A 23719-nucleotide genomic window follows, 5' to 3' on the forward strand; every position below is an offset into this window, starting at 1 on the left:
GCAGACATGCTGGATATTGTATGTGTGCTAGACGGTGGTTGTGTAAACATTATGTGCTCTAACATCAATTTATTGCATCAACTAAATATAAAGTGTTTAAACTTAGAAGGATTTTCTTGCTTTTTGCTTGAACATCATTTAAAAGTGCCCTGAAAATGCTACATCAGTTCTTCTAACTTTTTAGTTACCAGTTCCATATTAGTGTGTTCTCTTTTAATGACTTAATGAGTTACTTTTATAACCAATTATTCTTTGACGCATGGCTCATTCGTTAGTGCTCTCACCTCTGATGGTTGTGGGTTCAAGCCTCGGGCCGGGCATCTAAATTAGACATGACACTCTAGTTGTGTTTCTGAGGCTTGTATGATGCCAACAGTTTAAGATGCTAGCATGCTTCATGGGTTTCATGTTGTTCTGTATCAACTTATGGCCCTGTTCATTGGGGCTCTGTTTTGGAACATTCTTGGCGGGGTGGGGCGGGGGGGGGTGGGGGGGAGAAATTCAGTTGATTTGTGCCTCCTGTTAGTGCATGCAGGGAGGGTGGTGAGGGGTAACTAGGCACTAAGGGGTTACCGACTGGGCGTGGCGAATTCAGTGACGCCCATGAACTTGCCTGCCGGTTTTGCGCAGTGCCCCGTTACCGTCCCGGATGTGAAATTCACTCCCGCTCCCTGCTGCATCGCTGGGCGTCAACAATGGCAGAAACAAAAGGCGTTGTCACCTCGGCTGACCACTTGGGGAGCGATAATTAAAGGCATTGGTAGTCAGGTAGACCAAACTTTATTCTTCACAGCAGTCTGGTGCCTGCTGAAAGTTTTTGAAGCTTCATTGCTGCGCAATGCCTAAGCCCCCTCTTCTGGGCTCAATTTTCCCCAAAGCATTTTTTTGGGGTACTTGAAGAGTTACGCCCAATTTTTGGGGGCCTAGGTACGCCAAAAAAAAAAATTCGAAGTTTCCCTGTTGGATTTGTTCATTTTGGCGTGGCCTAACCCGTCGTTTAGTTTTGGGGGTGGAGCCTTGATCTGCGCCAAAAAGATCGGCTTGCCATGGTAACTAGGGACACAATGCGAGCTGAAGCATATAGCCAGCTCCCAACACATTAAAAGAATTGAAAAGCACATAGCAGCAACTTACCTCCAACCCCGGTCTCTCTGTGTGTCTCTCTCTCTGTCTCTCTCTTGCTCTCTTTCTCGCTTTCACTCTCTCTCTCGCTCTCTCGTTCTCGTTCTCGCTGTGTGTCTGTGTGTCTGTGTGTGTGAACTGGGGATCGAGAATGTGTCCGGGCAGCTGCTGTGCAGATTTCCTTAACTCTAGGGAAGGTTTTTCAGCAGAGGCCTAAGCAGAACTGGAGTACCTCTCAGCTGGCCAAACTTCCCTAATTGGTGTAGGTGGCTGGTTACGCCCCTTTTGGCTGAAAAAAAAAACTGACCTAAAAAGATCGTAACTAACTGACTTACACTGGTGCAAATTGATTGGGGAAACTGTGGTTTTTCAACTGAGGCCAAGAAGAGCAACCTGCTCCAAAAAAAACTAGCGCAAATCACTGGGGAAAATTGAGCCTTTAGAGTGATTGGGACTGTAATGGAAGTCGGCAGGTCCCCTGGCCCCATAGAACTAAAGAAGAATGTTGCAAACCATCATTGGCCCTTCCCTTTAAGCGAGAGTAGGAGCCTCTGATGCCAGCAGCACTGCACTGCACATTCTTCAGCGCTCTGCCGCTCTCGCCCCTCTCACACACCTTCGTGCCCGAAGAGAAGTGGTTAGTGCTTGATCGAGTGCTCCACTTCCCTCTTGGAGCGTTAAAGCTAAAGTTCTTGGGATCAAAAAATGATCACCTGGCGATAATTTTCTCAGATTTCAAAACTTATCGCCCCAAACGGAGGCTGTTTAGCAGTACTGCATGGTGAGCTCAAGGTGGTGCTACATATTCAGTGAATTCTTAGCTTAGCTACTTTAGGAATTTGGCCAGAATAGATTATATTTAACTTGTTCTTTCGTCAACATAGCTGCTTCTCTTTTTGTGCTGTTGATTATTGTTCTGTATTTCTGTCATTTAAACTTTAAGTTTAGTGGTCTTGAATTAATTTCAGAAATTAATTATTCACGGATATCACTACATAATGAAACGTGTGTGAGGAAGATTTAGGGATTCGATCTGAAATTACCTTGAATTATAATTGAAATCTATATTTTATATTTATTTCCATCATTAAGCTGAATTAATGAGATGCTACAGGATGTTGGAACACCAATGGGTGATACTATAGAGTGGATGGATTCAAATCTCTTTTCCCCCGCTGCCCCTCCTTCCAACTCCTGATTCCTGAGCACCCAGTCTCCGATGCTCTGCTTTACGGAGGTGGTGTACAGAGTGCAAACATTTTTCTGCAGCGGGATGTAAAATGTAAAGGAAAGTCATCATGGGATGCTGTCATGCACTTTCTAGTGACTGGCTGAGGAATAAAATTGATGGATGCTTGAGAGCAGGTTGCCTGGCCACGTTAATGGCTGTGGGAGTTGTGTGGCCCAGTGACTACTGCAAGTGGATAAAAAGGCAGAAAGAATAGAGGTTTAACTTATGCTCAATTTAGAAAGAAATTCTAGCTGTGATATTTTCCGTTGCTGCAAATGGAAATATTGGGCTGGAATTGGCTGAAACAAGTAATGGTTTGTGAACGACACATGCCATTATTAATGTGCAAATCAGCCAGCAACTTGTGGCGAGGAAGAGATCCTCCGTGAATTGCGAATCGCCACAAATTGCTGGATGATTTGTGCCGCTCTGCCGTTAGCCTTGCAAAAACAGCATCTCGTACTTAATTTATCATCAATCCTAGGCGGTCCCTCGAAATCGAGGAAGACTTGCTTCCACTCCTAAAGTGAGTTCTTTGGTGGCTGAACCGTCCAACACAAGAGCCACAGACCCTGTTACAGGTAGGACAAATAGTCGAGGGAAGTGGGGGGTGGCACTGATTTACCACACGCTCCTTCTGCTGCCTGCCCCTGATCTCTTCACGCTCGCAGCGTTGAGATTCGTACAGCTGAATGCCCTCCCGGATGCACTTTCTCCACCTAGGGCGGTCTTCGGTCAGGGTCTCCCAGGCGTCAGTGGTGATGTCGCACTTCACCAGGGAGGCTTTGGGGGTGTCCTTATAACGTTTCCGCTGCCCACCTTTGGCTCGTTTGCCATGAAGGAGCTCCGCATATAGCAGTTGTTTAGGGAGTCTTGTGTCTAGCATGCGAACTAAGTGGCTTGCCCAATGAAGCTGATCTAGCGTGATCAGTGCTTCAATGCTGGGGATGTTCGCCTGGGCGAGGACACTGATATTGGTGCGTCTGTCATCCCAGGGGATTTGCAGGATCTTGCGGAGACATCGTTAGTGATATATCTCCAGCGACTTGATGTGTCTTCTGTAAGTTGTCCATGTCTCTGACCCATATAGGAGGGCGGGAATTACTATGGCCCTGTAGACCATGAGCTTGGTGGTAAGTTTGAGGGCTTGGTCTTTGAACACACTTTTCCTCAGGCGGCCGAAGGCTGCACTGGCACACTGGAGGCGATGTTGAATCTCCGCATCAATGTCTGCCTTTGTTGGCGAGGCTCAGTAACTAATAGCATAAGTGTCCTTTTCACAATGTGCTAATTGTTAATGACTGCGAATCAACCTCTCTGGTTCAGAAAGTGAAGAATTAAAAGTGTAGATTCTCATTCCTGCAGGTAGTGAATTGTTGGGTGATTTAAAAAAAAATGTCAAATGTAAAAAAAAAAGAATTCTTACTTTTCGTGTCTCTTTTTCTGTTTCTCTCAATCCAGTCTTTCTGTACCCGATTTGATATTGAATTCATCTGCTCTACTTTACCCTTCTTCTCAACCCTTCCTCTGTTTATTTCTCAATCCTTTAATCTCATTGGTTAAGGAGATAGACTGTTTGCTCCTGTCATTCACTAAGATCCCAGATGCTCTGTTGTCCTCCTGCACTGTTATCAGCTCGCGCTTCCAGCAACTTACAGGGCAAAACACTTTGAGCTGAAGGGTTTCAGGAAAAAGTCTAATGAACCGGGGACACCTTGAGATGCCCTGCTCCAGCTGATTCTGGTCCATTATTTATTTGTGGGTGTTCAGCAGGATGACAAATTATCACAGCAAATATCTTGTGTGCTCCTACATCCTAACTACCAACTATATAGGAATATCTCCCTCAATCCTAACTGTCCCAACACGGGTAGTGTAATGTCTTCTCTGTTATCTCCGCCGTGCTTGGTCACCTGCAGAGTACCCCAATGTTCCATCCTTGCTCCTTTCTATATGTTGCCCTTTGTCAACATTATTCATAGGCATGGGGTTAGCACCTATATGCTGATGACACCCAGCTCGATCATTTCACTCCCACCCATGACTCCATGGTCAACACTATTATTAGATTGCTTGCCCAATATTTAGTTGTGAATGCAGTAGATCTTTCTCCAATTTAATATTGACAAAACTGAAGCCACCCCTCTGCTTGGCTGCTCACTCAGACTTAACTTCATATTGTGCAACTTTGGTGTTCTTAATAACTCTTAGTTGAGCTTCAAACTCCATAACTTATTTATCACTAATGTTCCCACCATCGCCCACCTTCAGCCATGTCTCATTCCTACTGCTGCTCAAATTCTTCTCTCTGGGCTTGATTTCTCCGATGTCATCCTTGCCGGCCTTCAAAACTGCACTCTACATGAACTCCAACTTGTTCAAGTTCTACAGCTTGCATCCTTGTCTGGCAGTAAGTTTTATTCACCTATTGCCCCTATCCTTGATGACTTCACTGTCATAGCTCCTTGACCCGCTATGCATTGATTGAAAATTGGAATATCCTTCCATGACCTCACCCCACTGTACCTCTGTACAACAACAACTTGCATTTATATAGCGCCTTTAACGTAGTAAAACATCCCAAGGCACTTCACGAGCTTTATCGAGAAAATTTGACATCAAACCACAAGACATTAGTGCAGAAGACCAAAAGCTTGGTCAAAGAGTCAGGTTTTAAGGAGCGTCTTAAAGAAGGAAAGAGAAGTGGAGAGATTTAGGGAGAGAATTCCAGAGCTTAGGGCCTCAGCAGCTGAAGGCACGGCTGCCAATGGTGGAGCGATTAAAATCGGGGATGCGCAAGGGGCCAGAATTGGAGGAGCTCAGAGATTTCGGAGGGTTGTAGGGCTGGAAGAGGTTACAGAGATAGGGAGAGGCAAGGCCATGGAGGGATTTGAAAACAAGGATTAGAATTTTAAAATCTTGTAATCTTTTCCAGCCCTGTCCTCCAGTCTTCTTAAGCTGGCTTTCCAACCATCCCTTCTTCCCTCCCCTCTACTATTGGGGTAGAGCCTGCAGGTATCTAGGCCCTACTCTCCAGGATTCTCTCCATGAACTAGGACGAAAGCATCCTCAAATCCATCACTTCATCTACATGTTCAGTCACTTCTCCTAGCTCCTCATCTATTACCTACAAAGCAATATTCCAAAAGTAATTCATTGTCAGTTAAGCACTTTGGTATGTTCTGAGGATGTGAAAGGTACTATATAAATACAAATTCTCTCTCTTTCTTTATTGCTTGGCATTGGTTTTTCTCTGAGATACCCTAGGGCGTTGCCTCCAATTAAAGATGCTATTTGAAGGCAAGTTTTTCATTTTGCTTACAGTAATCCTGACGTATTGTGGGTTTGAAAGGAAATAGTTTGTTTTTGTTTCTTCAAATCCTCACATCTGTTGCTTGGTAATCCCCTTTGATGGCCTCTTTGATTGGAGAAGAGTTCGAGAGGAAGTAAGAAAGGGACAAGATGATTTCTCTTTTTAAGAAAAAGAAGTAAGTGGGAGGTGAAAGAGCCAACAGATGACAGAAGAACTTGTGTTTATATACCACCTTTCACATCCCCAGGGCATCCCGAAGCAGTGAACAGCCAGATTGATTACTTTAGAAGTGCAGCCACTGTTATTATGGACAAATATGGCAGTTAATTAGTGTGCAGCAAGATCCCACAAACTGACAAGGTCTCAGTTTAACATCTCTCAGTATTGCATTGAAATATTAATATGCACCATGTGTTCAAATCTGCAAAGAAAAGACTTGCATTTACATAGCGCCTTTCACAACCTCAGGACATCCCTAAGCGCTTTACAGCCAATGAAGTACTTTTGAACTGTAGTCCCTGTTGTAATATAAGAAATGTGGCAGCCAATTTGCGCACAGCAAGCTCCCACAAACAGCAATGTGATAATGACCAAATAATTTTGTTTCTTTAAGTGATGTTGGTTGAGGGTTAATATTGACCAGGACACTAGTGAGAACTCATCTGCTTTTCTTTGAAATAGTATTATGGTTTTCTTTTATGTCCAGCTGAGGGAGCAGACAGGGCCTCAGTTTAACATCTCATCTGAAAGACGACACCTCTGACAGTGCGGCACTCCCTCAGTGTAGTGAAGTGTTGGTCAAGATTTTGTGCTCAGGCCTCTGGAGTGGGACTTGAACCCACAGCCTTCTGACTCAGATGCGAGAGTGCTACCTACTGAGCCACAGCTGGTAAGACAACATTTATCGACCATCCCTCGTTTTCTTGAGAAAGTGGTGGGCGACCTTTGTAGCAATTTAAAAAAAAATATACAGTTATAATTATGTAACTGAATCCTTTCAGAGGACAGTGAGAGTCAAGCATGTCATGTGGCAGTGGAGTCATGTGCAAGTCAGACGGCTGGGAGGCAGGTCCCTTTCTCTGAAGGATTTTACTGGGTCAGTTGTTTTTTTTCCTGACGATCTGGCAGCTTTTGTGGTCCTTTTTCTGGTGCCTGGCAGAATTACCAGATTTATTGAATTCAATTTCACATGTTATCATAATTAGATTTGAACCAATAACCACTACCCCAGCACACCCAATTATGGAGAAAGCTACCAAATGATCTAAGGTGACACTCAGAAGGAACTACACAACATAAAATCGGTATGAATGGAGAATAGAAAGCAGAAAAGGCAAAACGAAAATGATGAATAGATTAAAGAGCGAAGAGCAGCAAGTACGGGGAAATGATAAAATAACAAAGCTGAAAAGGAATTTCTGGGAGGTCTACAGAATATATTCAAGGAAATAATGACCACAATTCATGAAGCATAGATGAGACCACACTTGGAATGATGAATCAACTTTTGGTCAGCGTGCATGGGTAAAGACATTGGAAAAGCTTCAGTGGACAACCAGAATGGTTTTGGGCTTCACGTCATTGATCTATGAAGAGGCGTAGAGATTTGACTTTGTTCTTTGAAACAAAGACTGAAGGGAGGAACATGATTCGCGTATTTAATATCCCCAATGGAATCTGTTGAGTGGATGCAGGGAAGTTATTTGTGCAGAACCAGATGAGGTAACTAGAAGCTTAGAAAGGTGCCAGATGAGTTTTCCACACCGAGCTGTAAACCTCTGGAATACATTGAATGCAGATTCGGTTGAAGCATTCAGTTTGGAAGTGCAACACCAAGGACAGACTTCACACACGTTTTTTGCTGGAGTTTGGTTACTTACTTTGTTAGGACACTGTCTTTTTTTCCCCTTTTGCCCGTCTTTCTTAGTCATTGGCTTAATTACACCTACATTGGATTTAACTCGGATAAAGCACCCATTGAAGTTTGCCATTGGCTTTCATTAGTTTTGTTTTTCAAATTTTGTTCAAAATGAATACAAGTCAACAGCTGCGGCGATGATTGATTTTTTTCCAACTCTTTTTCCAGTGTATCTCCATTCAGTAAAGACGGTTTCACTGAAAACTATGAATCACTTATCAAGAATTCAGCATTAGTAATAGTTTGGTGTTGCACAATTTCTCACATGCTTTTAATTTCAATTGGAAAATGTTCTTCCTCTAAGTTTTGTATTTTTGGAAACTTCAGTGTGGCTAGGGGAATGCGCAGAGAATGCTTCACATTTAAACTAATATGTGTCTATTTTCATATCCCTCCATTGGATTCCCTCTGCGCCCCATGATCTCTGATTGTATCCATTTTAGAGGAGTTGCTACACCTGGATTAATGTAAGGGGTGGGTTTCCATTTTCACTGATTGTCGTGGGCACACTTATAAATCTATTGGGGACGTTCATTTCTTCTTGGTAAGTTCGGAAACGTATTGTAGCAAATGCATCACAGAGGATCCCTGCATCCTCCAATTTGGTAGATCGTAGAAGTTAAATTGCTAATAATCAGTTGGGCAGTGGTGCAAGAGTGGAAATTGAAATTCTGTTCTGATTGTTGCCTTGTCTGAAACTGGTGTTTCCAGCACCATTTTTCAATGAGATAGCCCGACCAGTAACTGAAAATTATTTAACCGCCTTTCCGACTTTTTCAGGAATTTCACAGTTACACTTGAGACTTGTTTTGTGGAACTGAAGAGGCGAGAGACAATTGGAAAAGAGATTTTAAAATATATTTTTTAAAACAATGAATTTAAGAGCTAGAAATCACAGTGATAAAACTCTGACATGTTGTGAGATAGTTGGTGGCCCTGAATTTAAGATTGAATCAGTGCTTATTTTTTTTCCAACATGGGGACCAAGCATCCTTGGAGAGGTGAGAAGCAGAATGCATGATGTAATTGGAGTTTTGAAGTAATACAAGTGCTTATAACATCATATTACAGGTAGAGCGTCCAAAATCTGGAGTTCTAAAAACCGGAATGTTGCGAAAACCGGACATTGTGCAAATCGCACGAGTCGACGTCCGCAATCTGGAAATATGTGCCGAAAACCAGACAGATAAAGCAGTAAATGGTACAGATAAACTGAACCCTGAATATTCCTTTAAATAAGTCACGAAAATGCGTAAGTCATTAGAAAGCACAAGCTTTATAGTATAGAAGGATGCCAGTTAATGAGACTGCACGTAAAAAAGCCGCTCTGTACTCGTGGAACCATTCTCCAGCATGAATCTTCACTTTCAGCAGAAGCGAGAAACATGGAAAAATATTTTTATACCACACCTGTATAAATAAAAAAACTTGATAGTAAACTTTCAATCTTGGGATTTACACCATTGGCAAGGGGTACTCATTTGAATGTGTGGACAATTCCAACCCTTATCATGAGGTCTTCTTTGCTGTGGGAAATGTGTGACTGTCACTTAATTTTTCTCTACAAAAGGATAGAGCCTCGGAAAGGGTTGAAAACTTACTCTGGTCTGCCGAAGCTTCTGCAATAATTGATTTTTCTGCATCAAGAGGAGACCCAGGGGTTTCCGGATTCGAGATGTCAGATTTCGTCTCCGAAATCCGGAGAAACCCAAAACTCAGCCATGGATGGGGTTTCCGGATTCGGGATGTCTGATTTCTGTTCTGAAATCTGGAAAAATCTGAAAACCGGAATGGCCTTGGTCCCGAGGTTTCCGCATTTCGGAGTTTGTACCTGTACAACTAAAGGCATTATTTAACTGAAATATTTGAAAACTCAAGTGACCACCTTAATGAATGATGAATGAAGAATACTATTTCCCTGGCTTGCTTGCTGTCTCTCTTACATAAACCACCTAAAACATTATCCAGAGGGTGACTGTTACTTGGGCTATAAACTTGAATTAAAAGACAAGTATTCAGTTAGCTGAATTTTAGCAGTAAATTGTTAACAAGATCACTAACACATGGTTAATAAAATAGTTTGGGATTTGTCACCTAGTATTTGTTTCATAGAGACATTAATGTACTAGAATTTCCACTTCATTTCTGGCGGTTTTCTTGGTGGTACTGCTCATTTTCGGCGGAAAACCACCTGGTGAAAATTTTCACTGCATTTCTCACCGCCGCCGTTTTAGAAATATCGCTGGGGAGCAGACCGCCAACATGCACCACTGAAAAAAATGCTACCGTCCAAGTTTGGGCTCATAAGAACATAATAAGAAGATAAGAATTAGGAACAGGAGTAGGCCATCTAGCCCCTCGAGCCTGCTCCGCCATTCAATAAGATCATGGCTGATCTGGTCGTGGACTCAGCTCCACTTACCCGCCCTCTCCCCGTAACCCTTAATTCCCTTATTGGTTAAAAATCTATCTATCTTTGACTTGAAAACATTCAATGAGCTAGCCTCAACTGCTTCCTTGGGCAGAGAATTCCACAGATTCACAACCCTCTGGGAGAAGAAATTTCTTCTCAACTCGGTTTTAAATTGGCTCCCCCTAGTTCTAGTCTCCCCGACCAGTGGAAACAACCTCTCTGCCTCTATCTTGTCTATCCCTTTCATTATTTTAAATGTTTCTATAAGATCACCCCTCATCCTTCCGAACTCCAACGAGTAAAGACCCAGGCTCAGCAGTGACCTGTAGGTAAGATCAAAAAACCTCCACTAAAAGCAGCCGGAGCTGTGTGGTAGGTAAGTACCCTTGCAAAGAAAAGTAAGTTAAAAGTTTTTTTATAATTCTTTTAAAATTATTTTCTAGCGATTAAGTTTAAAAAGGTTCTTGAGAATGTGTTCTGATTTTAAAAAATTTTTGTTTCTTTGAAAAAATATTTTTTATGTTTTCCTCCCCCCCCCCCCCCCCCCCCCCCCCCCTCTCCCGAGGCCCAACTGTAGCCTCGGTCTAAGTTTGAGTAATTATTGCCCATTTTGATTTAGAACCGCCCAATTGGCCCAGGATTGCGTTTAACCGCCGAGAAACCGCGTGTTAGATCCATTTTCTCGCCGGGCGGTATTTTTTTCCTTTTTTTATGCAATTTTTCGCTGGCATTAATTTAAGAATCTTAGCGATCTTTTGGGGTGACAATCTGGCGGTGGTGGGTTTTATGGAAATTCTAGCCCATTCTCTTGCAAAATTTTACATTCAATATTTGAAATTTGCTTGAGTTGCACTGTTTCCTTCTTTCTTCTCTGAACTTTGTTTCTCCTTTTTATCTATTTGCCTCTTGGTTCTATAACTTGATGCCAGATCACTGACTGCTTCATCTAATTGTTGACTTGGAAATATGACTGAAATTAATGGTGTCCTTTGTGTTAATTTTGGAATCCATTCTATATAAACCAACACAATTGACACCTTGAGAACATTCTTCTAATCTAACAGAAAGTTTGTGGTTTGATAAATGAATTGAGTAATATGATACAAAAATTCTGGAAGGTATTTGGGACCTGCCAAAGATTTTTTTCAAGTATTCTAAAAATTAAGGAAGAAATTTGTGTCCACCAGAAAAAATCCCCTTACCAACTATGTTTTAATTAAATAGTTTAACAGTTTTAATAATTGATTTCCCCATATTGCCCCTTGAAATACACAATATTCACATTTTAAACATATTTTTCTCTCTCAGGAATTCTACTGTGAAACTTATTTAAACAGTGCACTAGATGTGCCCACCCCCCATTTTCTGGTTGGAGAGGTTATCCAGTATTCTTTTCCTTCAGACAAGTGCAGAGAAGCCAGGGTAGTGTTTGAATAAATAAAAATTGGTGTCAGATTTCTTTCTTCAAGACTGCCACCTCATCCCCCATCAAGAAGTCATGAGCCTCAGCTTTGTTTGATCTCGGCACCCGTAACTCTAGCCATCTTCCATCCCCATCAAATAACCTCGCTAATTATCAAAGTGTGAGGATGGATTGAGAGGTAATTCATGCCAACTGCTGCAGAAAGCCCTATCAGTCAATAGAAATGATCCTGCATGGACTAGGGTAAACCATGCAGGTGCTTTATATTCTCACAGAAACACCATTGTCTTGCTCTTCTCCACCTCAATGTTCTAGTATTTTCTGAGCCTCTGTCAGAAAAACATTGAACAGAACTTCTATTAGTTCCATGAATATCACCTTTTGGACAGGACATTTGGCATGACAAGACCGAAAGCTTTTACTTTGAGCTCTTCCCGCCCCCCCCCCCCCCCACCCCCGCTGCTCCCCCAACCTTTTACAACATTGGGGAATATTTTTTCCCATGCCTATGTGTCGCAAAATCGTAAATGTGTTTGTGATTTTGTTGCGTTGCACACTGCACAGCCGAGATCTTGTGCAATGCATATGTATATGTTTGTAGGTTATTTTGCATTGTTCAAAGGAAAATTAAAGGTCTTGTTGCATTTCAAGCAGATATTGTCTTCTGTTTTAAGAATAGGATTGCCTCTTATCCACAAAAGAGATTTTAAGTCTATTGCCTTCAGTATTTTGTAAAAGAAATTGCACAGAATAGTCCAATTTGAAGTGTGTGTGTTTTTTTTAAGCATTTAAGCTGTAAGTTCTGAAGTTCAGTGTTTTTTTGAAGCTTTGAGATTTTCATTTCCTTATTAGGAGTCACTTGATCTCTCAGAAGAATGACGGTGCTTGGGGCATCAGGCTGGGCTTGGGTTGTTTATTTTGCTGCAGTTCAAAGGAGATAACTTTTTTTTCCCTGTGTATCGGTCAGTTTATTTTGAGCATATCGAAAAGGAGTGACTGAAGAGAACTTTAAAAGCTGTGTCCGATTTAAGAATTGGATCATTTATTACCCTTAGAGTCGACATTGTCCACGCAACGAAAACCTGCATGCCTTTCCAAAAACAAATGGGTCATGTGTGATGCTGCATAAACCAGTTTTGTGCACATATTTGTACTATGGACAAGATATAATTTCAGTACATTTTGTTTGGAAAATGTGACGGGCTGTTTGCACTGAATTTCTTCAATAACCCTAACCTCTTACAACTGATGCTGCCCTTATAGAATACTGTGGTACTGTTTTCTTTCTGGAGGGAACAATTAAATATCTAATGCAAAATACCGCAGATGCTAGAATCTGAAATAAAAACAGAAAATGCTGGAAATATTCAGCAGGTCAGGCGGAGAGAAACAGAGTTAATGTTTCAGGTCGATGACCCTTCGTCAGAACTGGAAAAAGTTAGAGATGTAACAGGTCTTTAAGCAAATTTGTTTTAATTAAATATCTAAATTGAGCAGACTAAAAAGGAAGGAAAAATAATTGAGAACTCTTTAAAAGTTATTTTTAATTAATTTGTGACTAAAATTGTTTAAAATATAGAATTTTAAAGCAGAGAAATGACTACACACAAAGGGGGCTGTATTTTTGCCAGGTCTTGCTTTGAAGCAAGTCAACGGGTAAAAGAACTAATGGCAGAACTTTGTATTTAAGATTTGTAATTGCCGACTGAACAATCTGGGTTTGATTTATATCCCCCCCCCCCCCCCCCACACACACACACACACACACACACACACACACACACACACACACTTTTCATCCTGTGCAGGATTCACTGGCAGTGACCTGCCCTCCTCTTTCCCCCGCCCTCCTCTTTCCCCCACCACCCCCCCCCCCTGCGCAGGATTCACTGGCAGTGACCTGTTCTTGGGACCCGGCCAATGTGCTCCTCAGCCAACTGGCCCAGGGATTACTTCTCTTCGTGAAGAATCATAGATGTAAGGCTAAATAGTGTGGCTAGGATGGGAAGCGCTGGCATGGCATGTTTGTTCTCCAGTGCACAGCTTCACCGAGTCACTCCCTGCAGCCCTAATTTTAATTTCCCCTCTGCTGTACTAGATGCACAGAAGTGAGTATTTATGCTATAAAATGACCTGTTTGCAAATGCTAATCTCAATACCTTAAAGTTTGAACAGAATTTAACCCAGTTTGAGAAATTTCTCCCCCCGGCCCCCCAGACACTGGATTCCTTTTCAAATGAATAAGTTTCAAACTGTGCACATGTTCATTTCACTTGTCTGTAAGATGTGACACATCACCACAGTAACGTAATTAAAACTGACCTTTTGGATTTTCCCCAAACTTGAGCGAATTCCTTTCATCATCCTCTGAAATTTTTTCTTGAAAATAGAAATAGGAACCATCAGTGTGTTGAAACGTAGTAAATGTGAACAATAAACAGGCCCCTTATTAACTTAAAAACTGTTTGTGCAATCCCCTGGCAATGGCTCAGTGGGGAAAAGCATTGTCCACTGTGGTACCGAGCCATATAGATCAGGACGAGCCCAAGTTTAATCTCCTACAGATTTTGGGAGGATATAGAAAGATTGGTGAAATGGGCAGACATGTGGCAGATGAAATTTAACAATGAAATGTGAAGTAATACATTTTGGTGGAAAGTGAGGAGAGGCAATATAAACAATTTTACAGGGAGTGCGGGAATAGAAAGGCCTGGGGTGTATGTACATAAATCTTTAAAGATGGCAGGATAAGTTGAGAAGGCTGTTGAAGCATACTCGATCCTTGGCTTTATGAACAGAGGCATAGGGTACAAAGCAAGGAAGTTATGCTAAACCTTTATAAAACACTGGTTAGGCCTCAGCTGGAGTATTGTATCCAATTCTGAGCACCACACTTTAGGAAGGATGGCAAGGCCTTTGAGAGAGTGCATGGGAGATTTGCTAGAATGGTCCCAGCGATGCGGGATTTCAGTTATGTGGAGAGACTAGATAAGCTGGGCTTGTTTTCCTTAAAGCAGAGAAGATTAAGCGGAGATTTAATAGAGGTGTTCAAAATCAAGAGGCGTTTTGATAAAGTAAATGAAAAGAAACTGTTTCCAGTGGTAGCAGGGTCAGTAACCAGAGGACACAGATTTAAGATAATTGGCAAAAGAACCAGAGGCGACATGAGGAGAATTCTTTTTGCAAAGCGAGTTGTTATGAACTAGATTGCAGTGCCTGAAAGGGTGGTGGAAGCAGATTAAATAATAACTTTCAAAAACGAATTGGATAAATAGTTGAAGGGGATAAATGTGCAATGATATGGGGGAAGGGGATTGGGACTAATCGGATAGCTCTATCAAAGAGCCGACACCGGCACGATGGGCCAAATAGCCTCCTTCTGTTCAGTATCATTCTATGATCTGTATGGTTAGCTGATTTCAGTTTTGGTAGGAGCAGGGGTGCTGCAATTGGTGAAGGTGACCATTGGTTGGAAAGGGAAAATCAGGCAGGGTTCTTTCTCCCGATTATTATCTCATAACCTCTGCTGGAAAGTGTAGGTGTATATAATATTGATTGTGACATCTCCCAAGATTGATTAGCCTGCTGACACTTATTGCCTAATCTATCACATGAAAAGTGGCCACTCAGAAGAGATACTGCAGGAGTGTACCCTGAACAGCCTGTGCTTTCAGGAGAGGGGCGAAAAGGGAACTAAACTGGATTTTTTTTACTGGATTTTGCAGAGGACAAGTTGCATAAACTTGGTTTGCATTCCCTTCAATTTGGAAGGTTGAGAGGTGATCTAACCAAGGCCTTTAAAATGCGAAAGGGATTTAATAGGGTACATGTAGATAAATGATTTCCTCCCTGCGACTGCCACTCTCATTCTCACATAGACCTCTTCACAGACTCTAGGACCTTGTCAGAAAGCAGTTCCAGAAGGGAGTTCTTCCTGGGTATGTATACTTTCCCTTGCCTCCTTGTAATGGTCTGGTCCAGATGGTCAGAACGTCACGCTATAGTGAAATCTTGCAATTTCCAGTTAAAATCCAGATTCAAACTCAAATTCCACATTGTAGAGTCCCTGTGATCACTATTGTTGCTGTCGGGCTCTCATGCAAAGTGGCTTACTTTATTTATTTGAATCGATCTAGTATTTGCTTGGATAAAAGTGCAACACTAATTTTAATTCTTATGGCTCTACTGCATGTGAAAAATTGTGCTAATTAGGTTCTGCCGAACACATACTGCGTGTTTAGGTTGATTTTTCTACTGTTACGTCTTCTCTTTTTAAACAGAGCTCGAGATAATGTATCTCTTCAGTTAGTTTTATAGGGCCCAAGTTTCGAGCCGTGTCCAGAACGGCGCAGTCCCGACCTGGACGCCCGTTTTTCACGCCACAAAGTGCGCCTAAAAAAACCCTCCGTATTCTCCACCTCCCTGCAGGTCCTCTGGCCCTCAGCGCAGCAGGAGCTGTAGGGGGCGGAGCCAGGTCCCTGCGCTGAAAACAGTGCCGAGACCTCTGCACATGCGCGCTACAGTGGGCGCGCAAGTGCAGTAGCTCCAGGCGCCGAACTGTGTGGGAGGGGCCCGAAGCACGCAGCCCCTAGCCCTGGCCGAATGGCCTCACTGGGGCTGCGTGAATAAGGCTCCTCCCACGGCCAGCTCCTGCTTCCTCCCGATCCGACTCGACTCCCGCTTCCTGCCCCTGGACCGGACCCGACACCCGCTCCCCCCCCCCCCCCCCCCCGGACCGGACCCGACACCCGCTCCCCCCTTGCCCCCGGACCGGACTCGACCTGACCTCCTTCCCTCCGACTTGACCTCCCTTCCCCCCGACCTGACCATCCTCTCCCTCGCTCCCCCCGACCCGAACCGACCTCCCTCCCACCACCCCCCTGACCCGACCCAACGCCACCTACCTGTAAATCTGGTGCTGGGGCCGGGCCCTTCCCGAAGTCTCGGGCCGGCCCGTTCAGCCTCCCTCCCCCTTCTCCTTCCCCCCACCCCCCCAATCTCCGTCCCCACCCCCCCAATCTCCGTCCCCACCCCCCCAATCTCCGTCCCCACCCCCCCAATCTCCGTCCCCACCCCCCCAATCTCCGTCCCCACCCCCCAATCTCCGTCCCCACCCCCCCAATCTCCGTCCCCACCCCCCCAATCTCCGTCCCCACCCCCCCAATCTCCGTCCCCACCCCCCCAATCTCCGTCCCCACCCCCCCAATCTCCGTCCCCACCCCCCCAATCTCCGTCCCCACCCCCCAATCTCCGTCCCCACCCCCCCAATCTCCGTCCCCACCCCCCCAATCTCCGTCCCCACCCCCCCAATCTCCGTCCCCACCCCCCCAATCTCCGTCCCCACCCCCCCCAATCTCCGTCCCCACCCCCCCAATCTCCGTCCCCACCCCCCCAATCTCCGTCCCCACCCCCCCAATCTCCGTCCCCACCCCCCCAATCTCCGTCCCCACCCCCCCAATCTCCGTCCCCACCCCCCCAATCTCCGTCCCCACCCCCCCAATCTCCGTCCCCACCCCCCCAATCTCCGTCCCCACCCCCCCAATCTCCGTCCCCACCCCCCCAATCTCCGTCCCCACCCCCCCAATCTCCGTCCCCACCCCCCCAATCTCCGTCCCCACCCCCCCAATCTCCGTCCCCACCCCCCCAATCTCCGTCCCCACCCCCCCAATCTCCGTCCCCACCCCCCCAATCTCCGTCCCCACCCCCCCAATCTCCGTCCCCACCCCCCCAATCTCCGTCCCCACCCCCCCAATCTCCGTCCCCACCCCCCCAATCTCCGTCCCCACCCCCCCAATCTCCGTCCCCACCCCCCCAATCTCCGTCCCCACCCCCCCAATCTCCGTCCCCACCCCCCCAATCTCCGTCCCCACCCCCCCAATCTCCGTCCCCACCCCCCCAATCTCCGTCCCCACCCCCCCAATCTCCGTCCCCACCCCCCCAATCTCCGTCCCCACCCCCCCAATCTCCGTCCCCACCCCCCCAATCCCCGTCCCCACCCCCCCAATCTCCGTCCCCACCCCCCCAATCTCCGTCCCCACCCCCCCAATCTCCGTCCCCACCCCCTCAATCTCCGTCCCCACCCCCCTCTTCCCCCCATCCGTCCCCTCTCCCCCCCATCCCTCCCCCTTCTCCCCCCCATCCCTCCCCCTTCTCCCCCCCCCATCCCTCCCCCTTCTCCCCCCCCATCCCTCCCCCTTCTCCCCCCCCATCCCTCCCCCTTCTCTCCCACATCCCTCCCCCTTCTCTCCCCTCCCCTCCTCCCTCTCCCCTCGCTGTCAGAAACACAGACACTGACAGACAGAGAATGAGAGACACACAGACAGACAGACAGAGAGATAGAGACACTGACAGAGACACACTGGGTGTGGGGGGGCATCCCAGCACGCTGTTGGTGGGCTCCCGGTGCTGCAGTCGGTAAGTAGAAAATGTTTTATTTATTGATTTAAAAAAAAAAATTATTTCATATTTTTTTTTGATTTTATTGGTTGATTTATTGATGTATTTATCATTTTTTATTGATGATGGCTCTTTATTTGTAAAACTGAAGTGTTTAATGTTTGTAAACTTCCCTTTAAACACCCCCCCCCAACCATTCCCGAAGCCTGATTTGTAACCTATGTCTGATTTTCTAAAGTGTAGACAAGGTTTTTTCGAGCGTACAAAAATCTTCACTTACTCCATTCTAGGTTAGTTTGGAGTAAGTTTTCACTGACGAAACTTTGAAATCAGGTGTAAGTGGCTGGACACGCCCCCTTTTGCAAAAAAAAATCTGTTCCAAAGTGAAACTGTTCTAATTGACTAGAACTGGAGCAAACTAAATGACGAGAATTCCGATTTCTAAGATACTCCGTTCTACACCAGTTGCTCCTAAAAATCAGGAGCAAATCATGTGGAAACTTGGGGCCATACTTTCTCCCTTTCCTGTCTCGAGGGAATAAATGAATCTGCTAATTTGATGACTTTCACCCATTTATTTTAACTTGTTTTAGTGAATACAGGAATTATACCCAAACATGTTAACTACTTTGTATAAAATGGTTCAGAAGGATTTTTATCTACAGGTCTCCCTGGATTGTGCACCACAAACCAGCCAAGAGGGCAAATGGGCAATCTGTTGCCCCTTACCTACTGATGCCACTTTTCTGGCTGGTAAGTGGGACGTGATAGTGACCTGCTTCCCTCCCTTTAGGGTAGTACTTATTCTCTGCTCACTGCCATCTCCTTGATGACAACGTTGAGATTTAGAACTCACTGAGGAATTTTTGCTGTTGGGCTTATTGGAGGCGCTGTACTTTAATTTAAGGCTGCGATATTCAATAATAAATATATATTACGTTTATTTAAATAATGTGCACGTGAATTCCTTTGGAAAGGTACAGGATTCCAGTATTTTCTATTAAATTGATTTCTGAAATTAAATATGAATAACTTTTCAACAAATAATGGTGAGAAAGTGGAGCTATGAGGATTACCAAGTACTTGTATGTTGCAGATTATGGCACAAGCGTATGAAAGAATATAAAAAGGAATATTGCAGATGTTTCAGGTATGCAGTCTGGTCAGCCACTGCTGGATGGGGTGGAAGGGCAATTGTTCGCACACCACCTTCACAATCCCAGTCAGGACTGTTGCAGCACAGCACTGAGTGGAGGCGAGGTGCTTCCCCAAATGGATTCGTGGGAAAATTGGAATCTAAACCAACCAGTTACCCTGTAGCTAGTCTTCTTGGTGGCAGATTATAGAACTGCAGTGTCCGTGCCTGGACTGGAGGCAGGAATGGTGAACGGTATCAAATGGAGAGAACACCGAAAGTAAGCGAGAAACTGATTTGCCAACAGAAAATCTGCCTTTGAGAATTGTGCAGTCTTATTTAACAAAAGGTCAAAGCTGTTCTTATTGTGACCATCATTTGACTTGCAAGATATATTTTAGTTATTAAATATAATCCTCTAACATTCAGTTCATACATAGTGACAGTATGAAGGTGTTCCCCTGTATAAGATGGTTATCGTTACCCCTATGCATCTTAGCTGTGCAACTTGCATTCCTGAAATACTGATTGTTACTATTTTGTGGTTTTGTTACAGGCGAAGACACACGTACAATGGCAAGGTAACATCACGTTCATGTTCAGCAAGTCCAACACGTAGATCAGATGAAGAAAATATTACCACTAACATAACAGTAAGATAAATGAGTGCAGGTGTTTCAATTCTAATGTTTTCTTTTTGTGAGGTGGTATTAATAGTGCAATTGCTGGCATCTCATAATGTGAACATGCATGTTCATTCCAGGCTATCTTCCTCAGGAAGATGATGGTCCAGACCATGGACATTTTGATTGATGTCAAAGGAGCTCCTTGATTGACTTATCAACCATCTGGGTGAAGGGATACTCCTTCATCTCACACATCAAGATTTTACTTGTAACATATAATGGAACGTCTGCATGCCAGACTTTTTACAGGATGCAGTCGGATTTGGGTTTGTAGTTGGGCGTTGATTTTGTATGGTTCAGGTTGCCCAATTATTGGCTTTGCATGTCTGAAGAATACTAACATCATTATTATGTCACTGGCATGTTCATACTGAGAATAGCCTACTTTGGTTTTAATTTCATAGTAAAAATTGCCCTGTGTGTATTTAAAGTTGCTTCTTAAAAGAAAAAAACTGGATGCTGGAAATATGAAATAAAAGCAGAAAATCTTGGAACTACACAGCAGGCTAATTGGGCAGTAAAGAGAAAAGATAGACTGATAGATTTCCAGGAATTTCTGTTCACATTGAAGTGGCTACTTTCTACTCTGTAGAAGTCGAGGAGTACAAAGCAAAATCATGCAGAGTGGTTCTCAGTTGGCAGCTACCTGCCGAACCTCCTATTAAAATGAATAGGAAATGCAGCCACTTATACTTTGAGGATAGGTCACATTTTGAGTGGAAAATAAAAAGAGCCAATAACTGTTTCCGTTTTCCCTAAAAATGTTTAAAATCTTCTGTCCTATGTATTCCTTTATTTGGACTGAAGATCAATCGACAGAAATGTTAAGATCAGGGCACAGTATCAGTTGTTGGAACACCACTGTACTGCAGAGGAACTGGTGCCATTTCATGCCCACGCTCCCATCTGTGGTGGATTGCTAAACTTGGCTGGAGTGCCACAGGTTGGTGCTCAGTGGAGGCAGATGTGTCTCCACTGATGAGGAAGGAAAATTACGGGGTGGGCTATGCACATCTTAGTGGTTGCAGAATGGCACAGGCAGAAGTCTGAACAGTTTACCTATTTGCCCTTTCAACCAAGAACAGTGTGTGGAGAGACTAAGGAGTAGGGCTGAGAGTATAAAGCAACTTTTTTTTTAAAGTTAATTTTTTGAAGATTTTGCATGAATTAAAAGAAGATTCAATTCTTCAGAAAAGTTCTTTCACTACTCAAGTTGACATCAAAGCATTGTTGTGGTGTATTGCCAGTATTCTGAACAAAAGCAGGGCTCATAGTGGACATTGTTGTTTGTGCTGTCAAGACAACACTTTGCATATGCTCAAGTTCATCAAACGATAGCAGTACATGGCTGGAATTTGTGGCATTCCTTTTAAAAGCGCTTCATTTGGGGAAAATAAAAGCATTTTGTTGATTACCAGAGGGTTTTCAGAAGTCACGTAATCCCATCTCTTGTGCATGGTGCAATTCGAGTGAGGGAAGAACAGATAAAGTTACGCATTACAATTAGAAGTATCCAGCGGTCTATCGACTCTGGATCAGTTCCTATGGACTGGAGGGTAGCTAATGTAACACCACTTTTTAAGAAAGGAGGAAGAGAGAAAACGGGGAATTATAGACCGGTTAGCCTGACATCAGTCGTGGGGAAAATGTTGGAATCAATCATTAAGGACGAAATAGCAGCGCATTTGGAAAGCAGTGATAAGATTGGTCCAAGTCAGCATGGATTTATGAAAGGGAAATCATGCTTGACAAATCTTCTGGAATTTTTTGAGGATGTAACTAGTAGAGTGGACAGGGGAGAACCAGTGGGTGTTGGTGTATTTGGACTTTCAAAAGGCTTTTGACAAGGTCCCACACAAGAGATTGGTGTGCAAAATCAAAGCACATGGTATTGGGAGTAATGTACTGATGTGGATAGAGAACTGGAAGACAGGAAGCAGAGAGTCGGGATTAACGGGTCCTTTTCAGAATGGCAGGCAGTGACTAGTGGGGTGCCGCAGGGCTCAGTGCTGGGACCCCAGCTCTTTATAATATATATTAATGATTTAGATGATGGAATTGAGTGTAATATCTCCAAGTTTGCAGATGACACTAAACTGGGTGGCGGTGTGAGCTGAGGAGGACGCTAAGAGGCTGCAGGGTGATTTGGACAGGTTAGACGAGTGGGCAAATACATGGCAGATGCAGTATAATGTGGATAAATGTGAGGTTATCCACTTTGGTGGCAAAAACACGAAGGCAGAATATTATCTGAATGGCGGCAGATTAGGAAAAGGGGAGGTGCAGCGAGACCTGGGTGTCATGGTTCATCAGTCATTGAAGGTTGGCATGCAGGTACAGCAGACGGTGAAGAAGGCAAATGGTATGTTGGCCTTCATAGCAAGGGGATTTGAGTATCGGAGCAGGGAGGTCTTACTGCAGTTGTCCAGGGCCTTGGTGAGGCCTCACTTGGAATATTGTGTTCAGTTTTGGTGTCCTAATCTGAGGAAGGACATTCTTGCTATTGAGGGAGTGCAGCGAAGGTTCACCAGACTGATTCCCGGGATGGCAGGACTGACATATGAGGAGAGACTAAATCGACTGGGCCTGTATTCACTGGAGTTTAGAAGGATGAGAGGGGATCTCATAGAAACATATAAAATTCAATGAGGACTGCCGAAGAGCATACCAGGAGCAACACCAGGCGTACCTAAAAATGAAGTGCCAATCTGGGGAAGCTGCAACACGGGACTATATATTGGTTGTCTGTCGTATCCAACAAAGATGTTGATGTGCTAATCATCAATGGCATGTGTCTTCAAGTGGCTATATTGGCCAATCCTGGATGCACATAGTCTCTTGCACGTCGGACAAGGGAAGTTCGATGTGCCTGATGCTGACAGTACTGCCATCTGATGTCGTCTATCTTTAGTGTCCCCCAGGCGTTGACATCGGCTTTCTTCGAAGGTCTGGCAGGCAGTCCTCATGAGGGTTCGCCACTGGATTTTATTAGCTGCTGTATTCTCGAGGTCCTTTGGTCGGATGCCACAGTACTGGAGGTTAGCCTCGATGCAATCTTTGTAGCGCTTGCAGGGGTGCCCCTGGTGTCTTCGGCCTTCACAGAGCTCGCTGTGAAGAAGCTGACGAGGGATCCTTGACTCATCCATGCGGATGACATGTCCAGCCCACCGGAACTGAGCTCGCATGATCATCACCTCAATGCTAGTTGATTGTGCTCTCTCCAGAACATCAAAAGTTTGACACCTGGTCTTGCCAGCGTATGTGGAGTGTAGATCTGAGACTGCGCATATGGAAAGCTTCCAACTTTTTGATGTGACGCCTGTAGGGTATCCAGGTCTCTCATCCATAAAGGAGAGATGAGAGAACGACTGCTCTATACACCAACAATTTAGTTGACAGTCGGATGTGGTGGTGACTCAACACCTTAGTGCGCAAGCGACCAAGTGCCTGGCTGGCTTTCCAGATCCTTGCATCAATCTCCTTGTCCAAGGATCTGTCACTTGATATGGTGCTGCCAAGGTACTTGAAGCTGTCCACTGACTTTAGTTGTATATTGCTGATGAAGACTGTGGGAGCAGGTGCTGTGATGTCAGGGGCAAGCTGATAGAGAACCTCGGTTTTACTAAGGCTGATGGTTTGGCCAAACAATTCTGTTGCCTCAGCAAATTTGCTGAGTATGAATTGTAGGTCACTCTCCTTGTGTGCCATAAGGGCGCAGTCGTCAGACAAGAGTGCCTCTAGGATGAGTCGTTTCCGTACTTTGGTCTTTGCAGCAAGGTGGCGGAGGTCAAACAGTGAACCATCTAATCGATATTTCAGGTAGACCCCAAACTCCAAGTCTTTTATGGCATAGTTCAAGACGCAGGTAAAGAATAGGTTGAACAGAACTGGAGCGAGTACACAACCTTGTTTCACTCCATTTGAGATGGCAACTGGGGCCGTGGTTGTGCTGTCTGTTGTCATGAAGCAGCTCGATGATGTGGACAAACTTCCTTGGGCACCTAAGTTTCGTCCAAATTGACCACAGCGCTGCTCTGTTGACAGTATCAAAGGCCTTGGTGAGGCCAATAAATACAGCGTAC

General features: G+C 44.5%; 1 protein-coding gene across 5 annotated transcripts in view; it reads left to right on the forward strand.

Moving 5' to 3' along the window:
• Window positions 1-23719, forward strand: part of cep112 (centrosomal protein 112) — a 516124-nt gene that overhangs the window by 33516 nt on the left and 458889 nt on the right. For 3 of the 5 annotated variants that reach the window (XM_070857896.1, XM_070857897.1, XM_070857899.1), the window contains exon 5: window positions 19508-19604. In XM_070857896.1, coding sequence (XP_070713997.1) covers window positions 19508-19604 — 97 coding nt within the window. The remainder of the gene's footprint in view (window positions 1-19507; window positions 19605-23719) is intronic. The other 2 variants (XM_070857898.1, XM_070857900.1) reach the window with 1 other exon arrangement.

The sequence above is a fragment of the Pristiophorus japonicus genome, chromosome 16 (assembly GCF_044704955.1).
Source record: "Pristiophorus japonicus isolate sPriJap1 chromosome 16, sPriJap1.hap1, whole genome shotgun sequence".
Classification (NCBI taxonomy): domain Eukaryota; kingdom Metazoa; phylum Chordata; class Chondrichthyes; family Pristiophoridae; genus Pristiophorus; species Pristiophorus japonicus.